The 20,115-nt window shown below is 40.2% G+C and overlaps 2 protein-coding genes across 4 annotated transcripts in view; one reads left to right on the forward strand and one right to left on the reverse strand.

Moving 5' to 3' along the window:
* Positions 1-1,767: 1,767 nt before the first annotated feature.
* Positions 1,768-15,629, reverse strand: chrm5b (cholinergic receptor, muscarinic 5b). Its single transcript, XM_068341968.1, has 2 exons — positions 14,804-15,629; positions 1,768-3,910 (listed from the first exon to the last, which is right to left on the reverse strand). The coding sequence occupies exon 2, from the start codon at positions 3,835-3,837 to the stop codon at positions 2,305-2,307; it is 1,533 nt and encodes a 510-aa protein (XP_068198069.1). The 5' UTR covers positions 3,838-3,910; positions 14,804-15,629; the 3' UTR covers positions 1,768-2,304.
* aven (apoptosis, caspase activation inhibitor) overlaps positions 4,479-20,115 on the forward strand; it is a 28,584-nt gene continuing 12,947 nt past the window's right edge. For all 3 annotated transcript variants that reach the window (XR_011038908.1, XR_011038909.1, XM_068341969.1), the window contains exons 1-2: positions 4,479-4,696; positions 6,959-7,130. Coding sequence is in view for 1 of the 3 variants with exons in the window: in XM_068341969.1 (XP_068198070.1) it covers positions 4,502-4,696; positions 6,959-7,130 (367 nt within the window). In the remaining 2 variants the exon portion in view is untranslated. The remainder of the gene's footprint in view (positions 4,697-6,958; positions 7,131-20,115) is intronic.

Consider the following 20,115-nt stretch of genomic DNA (forward strand, 5'->3'; position numbering starts at 1 on the left):
AGAAGTAGAACAAAGGTCCTGAAGGCTAAAGCTCATTAGATTTTATTCAAATCAACATTTTGGGGGATTTTTTTTAAAAATTTGTCAGGCATACAAAAATTGTGTATTTATTTGGGATTACCTTCTTTCTGGGTGAGCTACTGCCAACAGGATGTTGTGGTATTGACCATATATGTTTTGTAATGGATGAATATACCATCCAGTAAACACAAGTTACATCCAATTTTATATATATGTTGGTTTTAGTGGGAAAAATAAAACATCAGCTCCATTATCTGACTTTGCGATCTGGACTGACCAAGAATAATGTGCATTGAAAAAAGTAATCATTTAGCCTTTGAGTTTATATTTCACTGTTCATATCAGTACACAGACTCACTTTCACAGAATCGCACAGACTGACAGAGCACAGATTCATTTACGAAGCGCTTTTTCCTCTGGGCAGAACAAAAGGCACAGAGTTTGGTAGATAACATTTGAAGTTACATCATTAAAAGACAAACGCAATAATTTACAACAGAGAAGATGCCTCAGGTGAAATGCATCCTAGTTTTTCTCCTACAGCAATATGACATGAATAGAATTGTGATCCAGATACAATCTCATACACTTTGTCACAGCTGTGAATCTAATGTTTACACACCAAAATTTACACATTAGCCCTTCAACACAAAAATATCAAATGCAAAAGCTGAGAAAAATGGAAAAAAAAAAAAAAAGAAAACATTCACCAAACACTGAAATACACTAAGCAATCTACACGAACCATTTGTGAGGTGTATAATCAGTGAAATATATTCTTTGTACTTTATTTTAAAATGTGTAACCCTACAATAGTTCCCTTATACAGAGTAGAAGTGAGCGATAGGATAAATGTGGGTTTATGTGAGGTTTAATGGACAGGTTCAGGTTTGCTTCACATTTATTCAGTAGGTTTCTAAAGTAAGTAGTTATTTAGCTCAGTAATGAATCCTTCTGTACACGTCGGCCCTGATTGACTCCAGAGAATTTTGGGGACAAAATTCAACATCCTTTTTACTTTAAAAGATCATTTTTGTCAGAGCTAGCATGAGGCTTCAAAAATAAATAAATAAATAAAACATTTTTATTAGGACTCAATACTGTATTAAAAACTTAAATCATAGATTTAAGGTATTTCAACTCATGGATCTTACATAATGGCATGTAGGTTAAACCCATAAACCCATAACTCAGCGCACGCTGACACAAATGTCAAGGCATTCTGGAAGCATGTTGATTGTTTATCTGCCATTATAGGTAAATATACAGATTCCCTGCAATGATGTCATGTGTTTACTCAGCAAACAACCCAAGGAAAAGCTTGACTGGCATCTGCCTTAATAGACAATGTAAATAACAGGAACAATCATGTCAGAGATGGTGATTATTATTACTATTATTACAATTATTATTATTAATATTAATATTATTATTATTACTACTACTATGAATGTCTAATTCTTGGAGTTATTAAAGCAGAGGGGGGAAAAAATCCCTGGAGCCTCATATTAGCTTTAACTTCAGGTTTACTGACAGACATGCTGTAAGTCAAGTCACACAATGTCCTCCCAATGCATTGATATTAAACTATGAATACATTATAACATAAGGAAACACCGTATAGCGTGGTGGAGGACCCTATAAGGTGTTTCATTATAACATAAAGAAACACCTTATACAGTCCTCCACCGCTCTATAAGGTGTTTCCTTATAGATCGGTGGAAAACCCTTATAGAGCGATGGAGGAGTTTCGAGCTGATTAACTCCAGATTTTGTTCCTTTACATTTTACACTGGAGTCAGACAGATGAGATCATTTTACCATCAGTAGTGAAAGGAGGAATAATTGCATGATCTTCATTCATATTAGCATGTTAATGCGAAGTTAAGATGAGGAAGAGGAAATGGACATCTGGTGAGCTCTCATTTGTCTAACCACACATCTCCATATTTTATTATCTCAAACATGTAGTCTTAAACCTATGCTGACATCACTCGAGTCAATCAGATTTTAAGTAACTCTCTCTGGAGCGGCAAAAGTTGAATTCTTTATACATGCCACTGTTGTTTCCTGGTAAAAGTCCACTGATGTGTATAATTTCTTAGCCATAAAGATAGATTTGAAGTAATCTGAACCCATCCTTTAATCTTTAACCTTGATTTTCCACGTTAAACACAAAAATCACATGCAGCACTTCATACTGAATTTGACCACTGACTAATATATCAAGTAACCAACATGTGGACAAAAGCAATAACTCTAACCTAACACGGCGACACCACCTTAAGTCATTTTATTATTGACATTTTGGTTTTGCCCACACCAGTACAGCTTGTCCTCGCCTCTCCGCCTCCTCCTCCACTGGCAGAGCAGAAGCATGCGAAAGGTCTTCTGAAAGGTCTTGTTGCAGAGGGCGTAGCACATGGGGTTGATGGTGCTGTTGACGTAGCACAGCCAGTATCCCAGGTGCCAAAGGGACACAGGGATGCATGTGGCACAGACAGTGGAGATGAGAACCATGATGTTGTATGGAGTCCACGTTAGGATGAAAGCCAGGAGGATGGCGCTGAGAGTCTGGGCCGCCTTCTTCTCTTTCACCAACACATTCCTCTTCCTCTTGGTGATCTGGTTCTTCAAGACGGGGTCCATGGGTTTGGATGTGGTGGAGGAGGAAGGGGAGGCATCTTTTGTGGGTTGTTCCACCTCAGGTGGGCATGGTATTGCAAGCGTGGGATTGCCATTTTTACCCTTTGAGCCAAGCTTGAACTTATAAGAGATGTGCTTCTTGCTGTTCTTTTTTTTGGGAGGGGAGAAATACTGGTTTCCTGTGTAATCAGCCACCTGCCCATTGTTGCTTTGTCTGCTACGCTGCTCTTTGAAAGATCCCTGTGGGGTATCTATTGGAATATGTTGATCTTCCTCATCAGATGAGGTATAGCTGTTAAAGGAAGTAATCTGATCGGATTTCTCCCAGGCCTCATCTGATCTAGTGGTAGTTTTAGTGGCGTTACTTTGGTTTGAGGAGGACCAAGAGGCCTGACTCCGGTCTCGTCTCTCTCTGGTGAAATTAAAGCAGGAATGAATGATTGTTTTCTTTGCTTTAGTCCCCTCCAGAACGTTTTCTGTCGCAAGCCCCTGCAGTTCTGCCAAGTCTTTGGTCCGTCTCTGCGTCTCCTTGTAGATTCTGCAGTAAAGGATAGTCATGACAGAGACAGGGATGTAGAAAGCAGCAATGGCTGTCCCAAATGTGATCACAGGCTCAGTTAAAAACTGGATCTGGCACTGGTCAGGAGGCACGTTTCTCTCCCCAACAAAGTACTGCCAGCACAGAATGGGAGGTGCCCAGAGGACAAAAGACACCACCCATGCAAGGCCTATCATAATAGCAGCTCTTTTTGGAGTCCTCTTAGCCCTGTAAGTCAACGGCCTTGTGATGGAGAAATACCTGTCAAAGCTGATGACAAGTAAATTCATAACTGAGGCATTGCTGGCAACATAATCCACTGCTAGCCAAAGATCACATGCAAGATTTCCCAAAGACCAGTAACCCATCAGGATGTAAGTGGTGTACAAATTCATGGATATTACACCTATGATGAGGTCAGCAAAAGCCAAACTCAGTAGGTAATAGTTGTTTACAGTCTTCAACTGGCTGTTGACTTTGAAGGAGAGCAGCACAAGAACGTTTCCAACAATAGTTATCAAGCTGACAACGGCTGACACTGTAGCAATAGTTATAGCCTCCCAAAGGCTGTGGGGAGCAGCGTGGATGTCTGATGTATTGGTAAAAGTGCTGTTTGGAGGCTCTACACCCATGGTGCTGTGTTATCTGTGTCTCCAGTGAGAGGTCAGAGAGATTCACCCATTTGTGGCTCCATTAAGAGATTTCCTAAAATGAAAGGAAACAAATCAATGAGACAGCACATAATTATGTAGTAATTCTTTTTCCATTTATAAACCACTACTGACACATCAAAAAATATGCTGTCATATATGATACTCCAGCAGAAGTGTTTAAATGTGTTTAAATGATCACACAACATATGTAAAACCAAAGGCATCCCATATCTAATACCACCCCACTCATTTATATTATATTGTTATATTTATATAAAATTAACATATTATAAATTATTATATTATATTACTATTGTAAATTATCATAACTACCATAATCAAATAATTTAAGAGAATTTATTGATTTCTACTGTATTGATAAATGAAACTAACTACTATTTTAATGTGTTTTGTTATTCTTTTATTGTTTTTTCTTCAGGATGCATTATGTAAACCAGAAAATTATGAATTTTTTTTACAACTATTCTAGTATACATTTCCAGTCACAGTTAAATTGTACATTAATTATCTACAGTCCAAATCAAACTCGGAACAATCAAACGCCACTGTTACGTGGGACGACATTCACTGTAACACTCAGTCAGGGGTTACATTCTAAACCGTCCGGTCACACTTCATAGCAATGGAGGTTAGACCGAGTAGAGGCAGAGGGGGTAGTTGGAAAAGGGGCGACCGGGGTAGAAACAGCAGCGATAGTTTCGGGGGTGAAGCCCGGGGTAGAGGGAGAGGAGGCCACCACCGCGGGCGGGGAAAAAGAGACCACCAACGTGGACGTGGACGTGGGGGAAACGCCAATTTAGCGGAATTCCATCACAGGGTAAGAACGCCCAAACCACGTTGAAAAATGCGTCATAAAAAACACACATTAAAAAAAGTTTTATTTATTTTTTAATAATTAATTATTTTATTAACTAGTATTACTGTACTTTAAATTTAGCATGAAGCAGAGGCAGATGTGTTTCTTGACTTTTAAGTTACCAGGCGTCGATAAATTACGTCTAGTTTACGGTGACATGTTGTGACGTCACTACGTTTTTGACGCTTTTTTCCCCCTCAACGTTGTAGCAGCTGTAGATAATAAAAGATGATGTGTTTCTCCATCCATCTATATTAGAGTTTTAGCTCCCCCCTGTGAGAGAAGAGGCTGTGTGAGGGAGGGTAACGTTTTTAAAATAGTAACACCATTTTTAACAAAAAAGCAAGTGTGTGTGTGTGTGTGTGTGTGTGTGTGTGTGTGTGTGTGTGTGTGTGTGTGTGTAAATAAACAAACAATGCAAACATTTCAACAATCGGAGAAACTATTTCCGTCTTCAAGATATCTCAGTTTTAAAGAATTAAAAGAATTAAAAATCCAATCCATAACAATTGTTCATTTTTATACCAAGTTTCATGAAAATCTTTCAAGGATATTTTAATTGATACATAAACATAACAAACTACTGATGATGATCACATGATTTCAGATCATAGCTGTAGGTTTCTGGTAGATCAGAGTAAAGCAGCAGATCGATTAGAGGCAATGGTGTCGGTTGAGGTATTTTCTCTCGATTGCTTTTCTACATGTGTGAAATTCTAGAGAATTCAGCTCAGTTTCTGCTGGGAGGTTCTGACAGTCGATGCTCCAGCAACAGAGACAGAAGGGAAACAATGGGGGCTCCTTGATTGCAATCATAAAGAATCTCTTTTGGCGTATCCATGGCTACTGTGAGTTCTTTGGTGATTGTGTTGTGTATTTGTCAGTATCAACAGAGCGCCAGAAAAACTGAGCAAATACGCACGTTGTCCTCCTGATGCATCTCACATGTCGCATCGTCATGACAACATTGTTAAAGGTTTGTCCAATTATGTAACAAAACAGGAGGAAACGTGGGACAGATAATTTAAACTTAATGGGGCTAATTAGCTGAAGTCTTATTTTTGCTCAACAAAATTCTTTAGTGGAAGAAGTCTTGAATTATGTTAGCACACAGCATTTTAAATATTAAATTAACACAATGCATTTTCACATGTTTGATGTATAGAATCTTTATAGCGAATGAATCAATGTCATTATGAATTTAAAGGCTGTAGAATTATAAAAAAAAATCAGCTCATGGCTTCCAATAGTGGCTTAATTTACAATTTTATCCAGAATTTATTTGATGAATCAAAATGGTTGTCATCAATTCCCCACAACCATGAATGCAAGACATTTTCAATGTTGTGCACTGATGGATTTTACGTCCCTTCTACCCAGTATCAGTCGCCGTTAAATCATTTAGAGCCACATTTCTGCACCTGACAATTCATCTCAGCAAGAGTCATTCAGAGTTTGAAGAGGAAAAAGAATCTCTACTCCATCACTTATGGAGAGCAGAACCCTTTATCCTCATTCCATTTGCTGACAAGAGTGTCAGCAGGTTATGTGATCGCCCACGTTTGCTTGAAAATCCACAAGATGTCTTGAGAAGTTGTTAATAGTGTGGGGGCAGATCTCAGGACAAAGAAGAGTTGATTGATGAAGAAGATTCAGTCTAGCTTTCTTCCATGTTGTAAGATAGGACCCTTTTTTGTAACTTGCTATTTATAAAGAATTTCCCTCATTAGCCTTATTAAATTAAATGTACTTTCCTAATAGGGCGCCTGTTTTTTTTTGCGTCCTCGGAACACAGTTGCCACCCCCCCATCTCCAGTGCTCGAGGTTGGGTCAGGGAGGGCCAGTGAAGCCAAGCGCCGAAAGGGAAAAGCAAACAGATTAGCACACTCTGCGTCCTGCAGTCTGGGAAACAGAACAGCTGTCCTTGTAGCTTCAATACGACTCATATGTGTGAAAAGTAATTCATTTATAATTACCCAAGGGAGTACACACGCGTCTGGGTGTTATTCATGGCACAAATATCCAGCCTTTTGTATGATGATACGAGAAGAAAAGGTTCATGTTTGGAGATGTAGGAACAGCGTGTCATCCATCTATCAGCTTTAATTCAATAGCCTTTAGTGTGACATCATATATTAGATTGTTAGGCACATTCTGACGTCAGTATCACAGAATGTAATTGTGATTCGTCCTTTATTGTGTTCACTCTGTTTTGTCTTTAAGAACCAAGAGGGAGAGGAGAACGTTCAGGAAGAAGATGACAGGGCAGAGGTGTTCTCCAGGAGGAAGCTGGAGTCAAACTGGGATCGTTATGAGGAGTCAGAGAAGAAGGAGGCGGAAGACGATGTTCCTACTCAGAGAGGGACCGACTACCACATCCTGTTGGAGTCAGCAGGTGAGATCTGGACAAGAGAAGCTGCTGGAGGTTGGCTTTGTTTCCCAAACCAGACCTGTACACTCATCCTGCATGAGACAGAAGTCATGTCCTGTTTCTCAGCTCCCCCAGATTTAAACATTCTTCTAATGCTTGGATTTTCAGGTTTTATAACAGTAGAATTCTTGGGTATGATGAAGAAATGAGACCATTTGTTCTGAAAGCTCCATCGTTCTCAGACATAAATGTTATCCCACTTTGAGCAATAATGATCAAACCATCGCTCGATGAAAAGAGAAGTAATAGGAAGTTAAGTCAAGTACTCGTGCTTTTTGAAATTTTTTTCCCGTCTGTATCCTCATTAGTAGAAAAAAGGAAACGTCTTTTGTCTTAACCTTTAATTGCTCTGCATGGACGCTGCTGTCAGATGGCTGCATCGAAGAACCCTGTGTGTTTTTGTTCGCTAATTTCATCCTCAGTGATCTGGGTTTCACCCCTCCCTCCCACCCCCTCACCAGTCTCAACCCCGGTTCTGATGATATTTCCTTCCCCAAAGGAACACAAATAAAACAGCTGAGTACTGTCTCATTACAGCACAGAGAGTTTCTCATACAGAGACAGCACGAGTTATTTCATTGGTTTCTACTATGGAGTTAATGAGTTAAAGACCGTGTTAGCATTTAAAATTCTGTTTTTAAACATTATTAATAGACGAGCAGACAACTGTTACTGAATTATTTTTGATATTGAATGGAACATGTCTTGTTTTCTATGGATAACTGTCCAAAAACTAAAAATATATAATGATACGTGATGGAGAAATGCAAGACTTTTATGAGATAAGTTGTTTAAAACATTTGTTCTGTTGTGACAGCAGCGTTGTCAGGAACAAGTTACTGTTCTGCAGATATTATGGCAGGAACGCACAAACATCTTGGAGGAGAAATGTAAATTTGGCGCCACTTAGGTGTCCCTTTCACCCTGAGTCCCCCTGAGTAGATTGACTCATTCACATCCTGCAGCAGATGGTTAAGCACTTCACCATTTGACTCATGTCTGGATCATTTGAATTTCAGCAACAGGATGCTGCACGGGTATTCAGATGCCATTATTCAGATTAGGGTTACACGAACATACTGACTTCACTTTAACAAACCAGCTTTATTTGTGTTGTTGCTGATTTAATTTTATTCGTTTTCCAAAGATTGGATTAGATTCAAATTTCTTGTCATTGCACAGCACTGGTGCAGTACGAAAAAAATACATTCGAGGCCTAACCAGTGTGTAAATAAACAGTTAAGTGTATTCTGATCGATAAAAATATACACATGTAGGATTTTGGCGTATACAGAAGTACAGTATTGCATGGGGGCGTATAGTGAAGGCTGGGGTCAAAGTTCAATGAAAGATAGCATATAAATGAAGTTACTATCCATTTAGGTAAATTAGTTTAAAGACCTGTCGTGGGTTAAAGATGCAGCTTTGTTCGCCAGCATTAAAATTTTTCCGGAATATCAAATGACTGTATGCCGTGACAAAAGGGCATCGTTTGTTAACAGTGGCAAAAAATCAGACAATTAATAACAGACTTATCAAACTGCATTTAAACGTGTTGCTCAGGGAAGCTTTGCAAATGAGCAAAGTATCACAATATCTGACACTGAGATTCATGAATTTACATGATGCTAATTAATTCAACATACAGTATTTCTTAAGTTATTGATTTATTCAGGAAAATTTACTTTTTTCCAGCCATTACTTATTTCTATAAACAGGCCATATGTGTAAAAAGAGTCTTGCATAACACAGTAGGATAAGATTCCACTGATGAGCCAAATCAGAGGGATTTTTGTCCAAATATTTGAGTTTGGATCATCTATGCAGGTTGCAGAAAGCTGTGAATCCATTTTTAACTGGAGCTGAGTGTTCAAGCAGCTAATTTTTCCAGACTTTTTTTTTTTCCCCTCACACCTCTTGAGAGTTTGTGCGCTGCAGCGGCATGTCTCTCTTCTCTTGTAGCATAAATGCCAAAGGTCCTCCTGTGAGTTGTTTGACTCTCTGTGTTTTGCCCACATTGTCAGATTAGTCATACCGTACAGCAAGAGGCTGCCGCTCTCCAGAGGATACTTAATTGTACGTGGGAGGCGATGCTTTCAAGAGTCGTTTTTCTGGCCAATTAGGGTAGCTGTGAAATCAGGAATTTGCAGCAGAAATCTCCCATTTCCCCTCGCCTCAAGTTATTATAGAATACTTCTTACTGTGGATATTATGTCACCATCACCTTTCGAACCCCCGGGCTTTCAAGTACCAAAGTATCCTGTTTGTTTTGTTTGATTGGGCAGAATGTGCTGGTCAGAAGCATAGAGTGTGCAGTTGTTACGTATTTCAGCTAGAAATGGCCCAGAGCATTCTTATGAGATTCGCAGTTCAAGAGCAGAGCTTTACCTGCTATGTGTTGGAGGCTTCAGATGACAGTGCAGTTATGGGATGCTTTCACAACATTTCAATGTGTCTAAGGTTGGAAGTAAAAATTATACAGCCCTGATTTTTATATTGGGTAGATCCCAAACTGAATTTTTCAGTTTGGGATCATTAAAGTATATCTAATCTAATGTAATAAGCAAAATATAGTCTTTACGGAATAAGAACTTTTTATAAGCAGCTCAGTACAACAGATTTGAAGTTGTTTTCCTCATTCAATACCAAATGCTTCCTGTACTGCAATCTCAAAATGATTCAACCCCCTGAACAGCATCACTTATTAGAGCACACATTTACCAATCAGCTGTTGTTAAAACACTGCCAAACCTCACAGATTTACTTTATAACTAGAGTGAATCCTTTTTCTGTTAAGGTCTAAATCAGTGTAAGAGCCCTGTGCCCCAACTACTGGAAGTTCACCACTGCTGACGCAAAAACACAAGAGAAGTCACCTCAAGGATCGGGACATCCTAGGAGAAAATGTCTCACCATCTGTGAGGAGGATGAAGCTTGGGTGTTGAATGTTTAAAAAATGATTTCTGGCAGAACTCAAAGTCTACCAAGTCTTGAATCTTTCTAGAGCAGCTGTGACAGCCACCCGATCGAAATTCAGAGAAAATCTCTGGTGGGATTTGAAGAAAGTGCAGTGAAAGTATATCATGGAGGTGGAGACCTTTTTCATGAGGAATGGGCTAATATTCCTGAGTAGCGCTGCCAGAGGCTGGTGTCTGGATATGCACCAAATTTGAAGAAGCTAAAGGTCTAAAAAGTATTAGAGATGCTTTTCATTGAGGGTTTTAATTATGTTGAGTCAGTTCTGTTTGTTGCTGTTGCTGTCCACTGTTGTCAAGCAGATCTGACCACATGCACAGCTTTAACAAGACCGTATAAATATATATCTGAGTGGGCGGGAATTGTTTTGTTTCAAACATAAAGGCAGAAAACACTGAAGTTTGGATGAAGTGACATCATGAAACCTTTTAAAGAGCACCTTTGGATTTGAAACCGGCGATCCATAAATAGATCTCATTCCAATCTGTCGAGCATCAAGAAATGAAGTTTTGTATTGTTCAGTTCCTCTGATGTTTGCTGGGTCAATCGTGATCGACACAAAGCATCGCAGCTTTGTTAAATACACACAGATGATTTGCTGCTGCAGTCTTTATGTGGTGTCAAGTTATCAAACTGGGGTATAGATATTGTGATGTAACTAAGATTACAGTCCGTGTGCTCAGGGCTTAATTTGTGCCTGATCCTGCTGGAACAGGATCTGGGACCTCCCAGAATGGCACGCCACCTAGTCGATCAGATCCGGCACCTCCTCTGTCGCTATGACAATCTGTAAATTATTTTGGTCTAGTATTGTCTCTGTAAATTGTATGTTTGGCTGTTTCGGATGTGACCAGAGAGTGATGCTTTAAACACGTTGGGTGTTTCCTGTAAGCTCGTGTCACTGCCTACCCTGTGGTCTCCAACGTGTTGGAGAATGATTGCCAATCTCAAGCCTCACAGCAAGTTGGCATGTTTGCATTTTTGCTGTGAAATGCTGCAATGACTGTGGTTAGTTTGGGGTGGGGGGAGTGGGGTGGGAGTGTTTTGTGTTAGTATGACACGTCGTTAGAGATGAAGCGGAGGAGATTGATGGACAAAACAGAACACGTCACTTAATTTGTTTGGTGTGCTAACTTTACTGAATGATTAATAGAACTTTCAGCCATAACCCCCCCCCCCCCCCGCCACACCATCACCCCCCCCCCCAGGAGAATGGAAACACACTGTGACAGAGAACATCTTCAAGTTCCCCTCTCACTGGAAACAACTACTGTTTCAGATATAACAGATGGAGCGAGGCAGAGAGTCGACAGTAAGCCAGGAATAATTATAAACTGTTGTTAGCTGTTATTCCTCCAAAATCGTCATTTTTAAAACCTTCATTTAAAAATATGATTCAGAAGCAAGCTGAGTTGGAAAAATGGAAACATATGTCCATGTATCTAAAGCATATATAAGCCCCAGGACATCCAATCCCTGAATGTTTAGCTTCTTTAGGTTGGATTATGAATATTTTAAATATCATTAAATGGAATTAAGAGTTCCTCAGTGTCTGAACATTGCATGAAGTTTCTATAAGATATTTAAATTAATCCAACATAATCCACTACAACATCAAAATAATTAACATTAATGCATCAGAAACAACAGAACACAAACCCTCCTCCAAGGAAGTTTAATTTTTCCGTGATTTTATTGCACCTAATGGCAGCAATCCATTCATAGGTTAATCCTTGTGTTATGACTCATTGAAGACTGGTTAAACTAATCAAATCTGTGTGAAGTTTTTATCTCTCTGTATTAATTGTATCCGGATTCTTCTTTCTTTGCCTTCTTGGTCTTAGTGTTGTCCTGGCGATAATGGCGTTGAAGGTAGAAACAAAAGTCGTGTGACAATCCCAATGATAACATAATCTCATGATCTTGTAGACTTTTCCTTTGTCTGTGAGAATTATATCAAATCAGCTCTTAACTCTGAGTAATCCTAACTCTTTGTGAGACACAAACATTACCTCTTTGGCAAAAATAATAATGCAGGTCTAATTCTAAATTCGAGGTATAAATTTTTCCTGGTCAAGCAGTAGTCTATTCTTTTGGCCATTCCCCAAATCTGCGATCTGTGATTGTTGATCTTTGTCTATCTGTTACGGTAAATGCATCCAGTACATCTACAAAGAGCATTAAATTATCCCATTGTGCTATTTCATTCATGTAATAGATACCTAAACCTGAATTTGGTTATGAAAGCAGAACCTGTGTAAAGGCTATTATTTTGTCAGTGAATTGTTTATTTGAAGATGGAATTGATTTGTTTGGACGTATAAAACTTTCTATTTGTGTAAGCTGTACTGTATTCGGTGCGATTAGGAAAATTGAAGCTTGACCAGGAAGTTATGCAAACAGACTTGTGTGGTTTGAATTGAGGGTCATGTTGATTTCTGTTGTTTCGTGGACTCCTGGATGGCCGATCTGTAGCTCCACTGCTTGTCCAAACATCCCTCGTGCTTTTAGCATTCATGTGTCCTGACTCCTGATTACACCTTCTATTCCATCCAGACCCAGGAGTCGAGTGCGCAGAGGACCTTTTATTCATAAAGAAACATTTCAAGGATGAAACGGTGCTTTTGATGCTTGAGACGTTTTAGAACCAGCACCTTGAGAAACAGCCTTTGTGTAGTGAGAATTTCAACGCCTTAAAGATTTCTATAGATTCAAAGCAGAGGTTTGTTATTGAATGATTAGGGGAAAAAAAGCATCAAGTTGTTACGAAGTTGAAAAGAATAAATGTTTCGCTGACATTTTTAAACGTTAAAGGGAATTTATTTCATCTGTTGTCATCACACTCCTTGCATTGTTGGGGCTTGATTGTGTTGTTGCTAAGGGCACACATGGTGCAGTTCTCTTGGTATGTGTGTGTGTGTGTGTGTGTGTGTGTGTGTGTGTGTGTGTGTGTGTGTTTGTGTCCGTGTGCCTGTCGGACTTAGGGGAATTGCTGGGCAGTTATTTACATCCTAACACGGTCATCTATCTGTTCACATTAACACAGGGATCAATCCTCCTCCCCCGCAGCCGTAGTTTACCGAGGCCGCTAATGGGCACCTATCAAGTCTCAATCATAATGAGACCAAAGGAAATAGCATTAAAGCTTCAGTGATCCCGCTAACTAGATTGACAAACACAAGGACGTTTTCTTAACCGAGATGAATCGCTCCAATCACGCCGTTAATTTATATATTCCGTTGTCATTATAGATACTTGATTAGCCTCTCTATCGTGGAGGAGGACTGGCGTCAAAGTGGACGTACGAGGTCTGGTTGTGTACCGTCTGCTCTCCACAGATAGGAAACAAAACGTCACAGGTGCTGATGAAGCCCACTGTGGGGTGGGGGGGTGGGGGGTGAGGCCAAATAAACCAGGAGGTGGACGAGAGACGCTTGACGGAGATCATCCCACAGGCTAGCCATCGTCAACCTGAAATAACTACTCGCTCGTCTGATCACAGCCCACGCCGGCTATCACAGTTTAGTCATAGGTCATGTGTTCAGATTTTTGAACTCAACAATTCAAAAATATTTTTGATCATAAAACATAGAGGCGTAAATTCTGTGCTTGAAAATTCCTTTGAATTTTGAAGTCGCTGCAGTGAAAATGAACTCCCTTGTTTACCATCTGTATAATTTAATACAGTTTTCAAAGAGCTTTCTCGTACAAGTTGTGATAAAATGTCTTTCAGAAACCAGAAGGTCGACCACATTCAATTTTGCCACAGTAAAAATAAATTTACTATCTGATAATCAAATTGAAGGAAATCCTTCAAGAAGGAGTGTGAAAAATATTCTTTGATGATTCCAATTTCTTTGTTGTGATCATCTTCAGCTTTTTTTTTTGGACAAGTTACATCATTTTTTGGCATTTCTAACAGATTTATTTAAAAAAAAATCATTAAAAAAATTCCAAATAATTGTGATGAAATAATAACTATTTGTTGCATTTTTTTTAAATATTTAGCAAGCAATTTAAAGAAAAATTTTTTCCCTTGAACTTCTCACCTGAATAATTAATTATATATATTTTTGCCTACTATGATTATTTAAGGTCTAGTTGACGTGTTCTATTTTAGTATTTAAGTAGAAGCCATAATTTGGATAATTTGGATACCAGTCATGTATGTATCCCATCATCCCCATGTTTTTTAATGATACCTCAAATCAAATCATGTCACTCCTTGTACCACCCACTCTTTCCTGACTAAAAAAAGACACACACACACACACACACACACACACACACACACACACACACACACACACACACACACACACACACACACACACACACACACACACACACACCCATAGAGCCAAACTTGTTGATAATTATTCCAAGGATCTGAAACAGATTTGCATTCTTTTTTTTCAGGGTGTCAAAAGCTCCTCTTTTAAATCAACATTTGTATAAAATGTTCTGCCGAGCTAAAAGCTCAGCTGACAGCTGATGAAGCCCAGCACTTGTCCCACGTTTCATTAATATGAGCTGAATTTACTGTTCAGAAATAAACAATTTATGCTAGAATCTATATGATTTTACTGAACAGCGAGCCGCTGACAGCTGCTCCTGTGAACTGTTTAATTTCCTGCATATCAAACAGAATGCATACTCACCCTGGACGGCTCTGACAAAACACAATCCTCCAGCGTTAGAGGGGGGCGGTTGGCAGATCTTTGATGCTGGCGTCTTTTCTTTTTACTCCTTTTTTCAATCTTCAGGCGAAGTTGTGTCAGTTTCTCCCGCGTGTGTCTTCCTCAGCTCTGTACGTCCTCTCCCGTTTTCCCTCTCAAAGCGTTTGCTGTGCACAATCCCTCGCTGCCTCGCTCTTCCCCTCCCTGCTTCCTCAAGCTGACTTTCTTTTCCTCCTCTGGGCTCCTCTCTCCAACGAGGTGAAAACCACACTTGTCAAATACAGGTAGGTGATCACGCCATCTCTCATCCTCCTCAGTTGCTAAGTATGAAGTGCTTCAATGCAGACAAGTTTTTCCCCCCTCCCCAGCATCGCTGCGTTGTAACCGTACGGCTCCTGATCGGTCCGGTTTTGTTCTGTGATGGTGAATGCAACAGCTGTTCAGTGTCAGCGTCCATATGACAGAGTGGCTGTAGCGTCTCGTCGCTTCTGTTCGCACCTTTTTTTCACAGAAAGGTGAATTCCCAGAAGGGGCTCCTTGTCCTCAGCCGTGGTGATGATTAGAATATCTCATCAGTGCCTTTTTGTCTTCATCAAAGATGATGTCAGGGGCTCAGCATCGTCTGAAGAATTGATTAAAGCAGTTGAAGTCACAATTTCTCTCTCTTTCTGCAAAGTTTGCTCAACTCCACCAGCAAAGGGATCAAACTAGAAGTTCCTCGCTCCTCTCAGCAGCACAGATTTGCGTCCTGCCGAGCGTTTGTTGGCTGCCTCTGATAAAACCGTTTGGATACATGCTGTAGCAACATCCTCACCAACATGCAGATTCGACCGCGAGCCACAGAGAAATTCCCACATGGCCGGAAGCTTCATCCTGTATGAGAGCACAGAGCAACATATAAGAGGAAGGAGGACTAGGTGGGGAGGTGGAGGAGTAGGATGAAGCTGAGGAGGGGGGAGGGGCCAGAGGAGGAGTTGATGTGGGTGTCAGCAGCGGTTTGGTAATCGACTGTTTGCTTTTGCATTGGCAGAGCCTGTGGTCGTACGTCTCCATCAAACAGGAGATTCAGGCCAACATGAATGAAGCATCACATGATCCACTTCATGTATGACGTTCTTGACCGTGTGCCCTCTTTAAAGCACGGTGACAGACGTTTCCAGCTGTGAGTGATGAATTAGCATACTTCAATCAGCCAGAAAAACCTCACCTGCCTCCTGTTACATCACAACTGTTGCTTTTCAGTGCAGGCTTTCTGTTTCTTCTCTGGTTAGAGTAGCTTCTATTTATTGATAATATCAAAAGCAATCACACATGCAAACAGTCCTTCTATTTTTTTTCCCATGGAAGATACACAAACTGCATTTTACACTTGGAAAACAGTCAACATAAAAACTGATATCAGCCAATGAATCGTCCTGGGTGATTTATTAGCTCTAATCTCCGATCTTCTGCAGTTAGGAAACATCTAAGATTAATAACCTCTACTTAGGGCTGAGAAATCTAGCATGAAACCATTTGCACAAATAATGCAGACAATTATTTTAGTGGTAAGTACCTCATGTTCATGTTCCAGTAGCTGTTGCTCCCATGTTTGTGCCGTCAGATCTGCATGCAGGAGTTAATTTATCAATTATTTCCAATACGAACAGAGACTTTGATGAAAATGTTTTCCCCCAAAATGCTAGTTTGTATTTTTCTAGTCGCAACTATTTGAGTCTTCAGATCCATGTGGCGTTTGTGATTATGATTGAGGAGGTTGACTGTCATCTTAAAGGTGAGGAGAAACACGAGAAAAATCAATAGCGAGAGATCAATGTACAGTATTATTGGCATGAAGCAAAGGTATTACCACTTTGAAACAGCCAGGATGGGTTTGGCTCGGTAAGACCAGGTATGTGTGTGTCTGTATGTGTGTATGTGTTGGTTTGGGTGGGGGTCTCAAAGGTGAATGTGCGCCTGTGTGCTAATCTTCATCAGAATTATTTACTGGTGCAGGCATTAAATAAATTAAAATGACATAACACAACAACATATTCCGGTCCTCAAGAGCTGCTCATTTATGTCACGTAGCTTAAACACAGAAGGTCAAGGAATGCGGAGCGGCGCTCTCTGTTCCATGCCATCCGTGTCCCTCCGCGTGCAGCTTCGCTTTGAACAGCTGACATTGGTTGAAGGAGGCCGAACATCTTTAACGTCTTTGTCTGACTTGGTTCAGTAGATCAGGAGCTACACAGAGCCTCATTTGAAACACTTTTCTCTCATGTGAACTCAACCTCTGAGCTGCCGGCGAGCCATTGATTATCAGGCGAATGAAATCCAAAGGTTATGAGGCATCTCTAATGCATCCCTCTGGGAGTTTATGTAATGAGGCGCAAAGATGGCCTACGGTTCAATTTCTGTAGATTGGACACATCCTCCCTCCTACACGTGTGACCCCAGTGACAGCATCACTGTCCCTCTGTGTTGTTAACCACCGCTGGTGCTGTGAACGGAGGGGGCCTGATGAGAGAACTATACAGGAGCCATTAGCGATGAGACACGTTTGTTAATTTATGAAGCAAAATCAGGAAGTTAAAAGACCGGATTTATTTTGCAATTAACTGTAGAAGTTTTGCCTGCACAGAAAACCCGTATCTTAATGTATCAGCAATATCTCAGGCATTTTTGTTATCTGCACAGCCTTTAAAGCTGTCTAAATATTTGTACTAAGGGCGCCTGTCGATATTTTCCCAACAGGTGATGCATATTTGTGTCAGAGCTACATTGTCAAATAGCCTTTAAATCTCAAAAGCCGAGCCGTTTATTTTTTTTTTTACGAGTGCGGTTTGGAAAGGAAAATCAAATTAGTCATTTAAGGTTGCGATTCTCTGGCTCAATTAAAGATAATTGCTCCGTGGGCTTCGCACCTCCCACAGTGTGTTGCATCTCTTGTGGTAAATAACAATAGCAGTGTTAGTAATGTCACGTAAACCTTCCCACTACATGCATTGCTTCCAAAAGCCTTTGGTTGTCATCGCTCTGAACGTTTTTTACGCGATATCAGCTCAGGCTGCTCCGACTGGCCAAACGTAGCATCTGCGACCAGTCAGATAGACAAAACCCCAATTCTACTTCAACAATCTCAAACCTCTCCCTGACACCTTTTCTGATCCTTCTTTACCTGAACAAAGTCACTGAATAAGACCTTTTCGACTGCTCAGATAAACGCCTCCATGGGTCAAAATTAAATGGTTCCTCGCATCAGTACTAAAGAGAATTTAAACTGAGTTGATGTGTTCTTGTCAGTGAAATGCCATCTGTCAGACATTTGGTTGAGAAAAGTCAATATTATCCCGGAGCAGCATGTTCGTCTCTGCTTCACGATCATGCGAGAATCTTTTTGCTAACTTATCTCCAGCTGCTGGTTTCTCTGAGAGTTACTGATTCTTACCCCATCTGTGGATATTTATTTGTTCAATCTTTTTCTTTGAGTAAAATGTTTCAGTAAAAGGATCAAAAGAGCTGAAAACATCTCAAAATGGTTTTAAACTACAGTCCAAAACTCCAAGGTGACAAAAAACAGCAGCAAACCACATTTTTACTGTAATAAAGCTTCAATAATTGATTTGGCAGCTAATATCTTTTGACCAACAAGTTGATTAATGGACTAATCATGGTGTTTTTAGATAAGGCTGGGATGTTCTCTGCAATTAGGACGAGAAAAATGTCCACATGGCCGCATGTGAATTTGCCAAAATTAGTTGGAAAGCTACATCGGATATCAGCAAAAATCCAATATCATGCATCCCTAGTCATTTCGCCTGAGTGTGAAATGTGTTCACCACTGCAGGTTTGGCCTCTGATCTTATTGGCTGATATCATATATGCTGGAATATCATGGAGTTCAATGCACCTTCTAAGTAACAAGAAATAACTAAGTAAATTACCTGTTAAAACCCTCGTGTAGTGCTCTGTTCCCACGAGCAACTGTTTGTAAGCAGAGCTCAGTATTGACCTCTGAAATCCAGTATTAAATCTGATCGATTGAAGCTGATGCTGAAACAGTTTCTCTGTTAGTCCTTCATAAGAAAATGAACACGCAGATTTTGCCGATTGTTTATCTGCAAAAAAGATTCAACATTTATGGATTTGAGCTTCATTAATATGAGGGTTTGCAGAATGATGAATATTTTAAGTCCTCTCTGCAGATTAATTCATTACAAAATAAATAATCAGACCAGAAAACGATACTGAGGGAGTGATTGCAATGATGCAGCCAGAAGATCTATGAACAATCCGACGATCTGAATCGGTCTTGTTCTTATGAGTGTGTCTGTACAGAGTGCAGGTGGCGGCGTGTGTTTAGTGTCTGAAGCCGTTTCCAAGACAGTTATGAGCGTCTTCTGATGAATCCGCTGTGAGAACAGAGGAACTCCGGAGCGGAGAGGTCATCCGATGACGGCTCTGGATATCGTGTTTGGATTGCAGCGCTGTGGCATCTGTCACATGTCATCTGCTCGAGGTCTTCAAAGGATTGAAGCATTCGTGCTTTCTGGCAGGTCCGTGCTTATTTAAGCCGATCGGCGGGTCTTTATTTAGCTGCTGGTGGGTGAGTTGTTCCTGTCTTCCACTGAACTTTGAGGCCTTTTCGTAAACAGAGATAAAGACGGGTAATGCTTTGCCCTCATCGTCAGCGGTATGGATCACACTTTCTTGGCTTTTTCTAGCAATTTTTTTTTATCAGATTTTCTTGGCATGCGATGGAAGGTAACTGATGTCAATGAACTAAAACATCTCAAACAGTTGGGTTTTTCATGTTCCTGGTTGGAGCTGGATGAGTCAGTGTCGCTTTTGTCATGGTATTGATTAATTTCATGATCACAATTAGCTGCTAATTGTTGACTCATCTCAACGAATTACTTTCCCAATGACCATAACCTGTCCTATAATAATGATCTGTTAGCCCCTGGTGTAGTGTCATATAGAAGGTGCACCTAACATCATCAGGGTATTGGCTGTGACCCCCAGCTGTTACCTCAAAGCACTACTTTGTCCAAGCAGGCGACGACATTTACACAAAGTCGACACGAGTTGACGCGTCCAAATCCCCTTATACTACTACCTACAGCACATCTAGTCCGTCGCCATCACTCATGCAGGCATTTGCTTTTAGAAGTTACATAATAAGAGTGATTTTTAAATTCCAGGAAAAGAGCAGCCAGATTCACATCACTATTTATAACGGAGGACGACATTCAGTTGGTTTGGAGATGTAGCTGTGTGGCCAAAACACAACCACGTTTCTGAGCAATACG

The sequence above is a fragment of the Antennarius striatus genome, chromosome 19, assembly GCF_040054535.1.
Source record: "Antennarius striatus isolate MH-2024 chromosome 19, ASM4005453v1, whole genome shotgun sequence".
NCBI lineage: Eukaryota > Metazoa > Chordata > Actinopteri > Lophiiformes > Antennariidae > Antennarius > Antennarius striatus.

Coding starts and splice junctions, on each gene's coding strand:
- chrm5b (XM_068341968.1), bottom strand. CDS start 3,837: ATGGGTGTAGAGCCTCCAAACAGCACTTTTACCAATACATCAGACATC.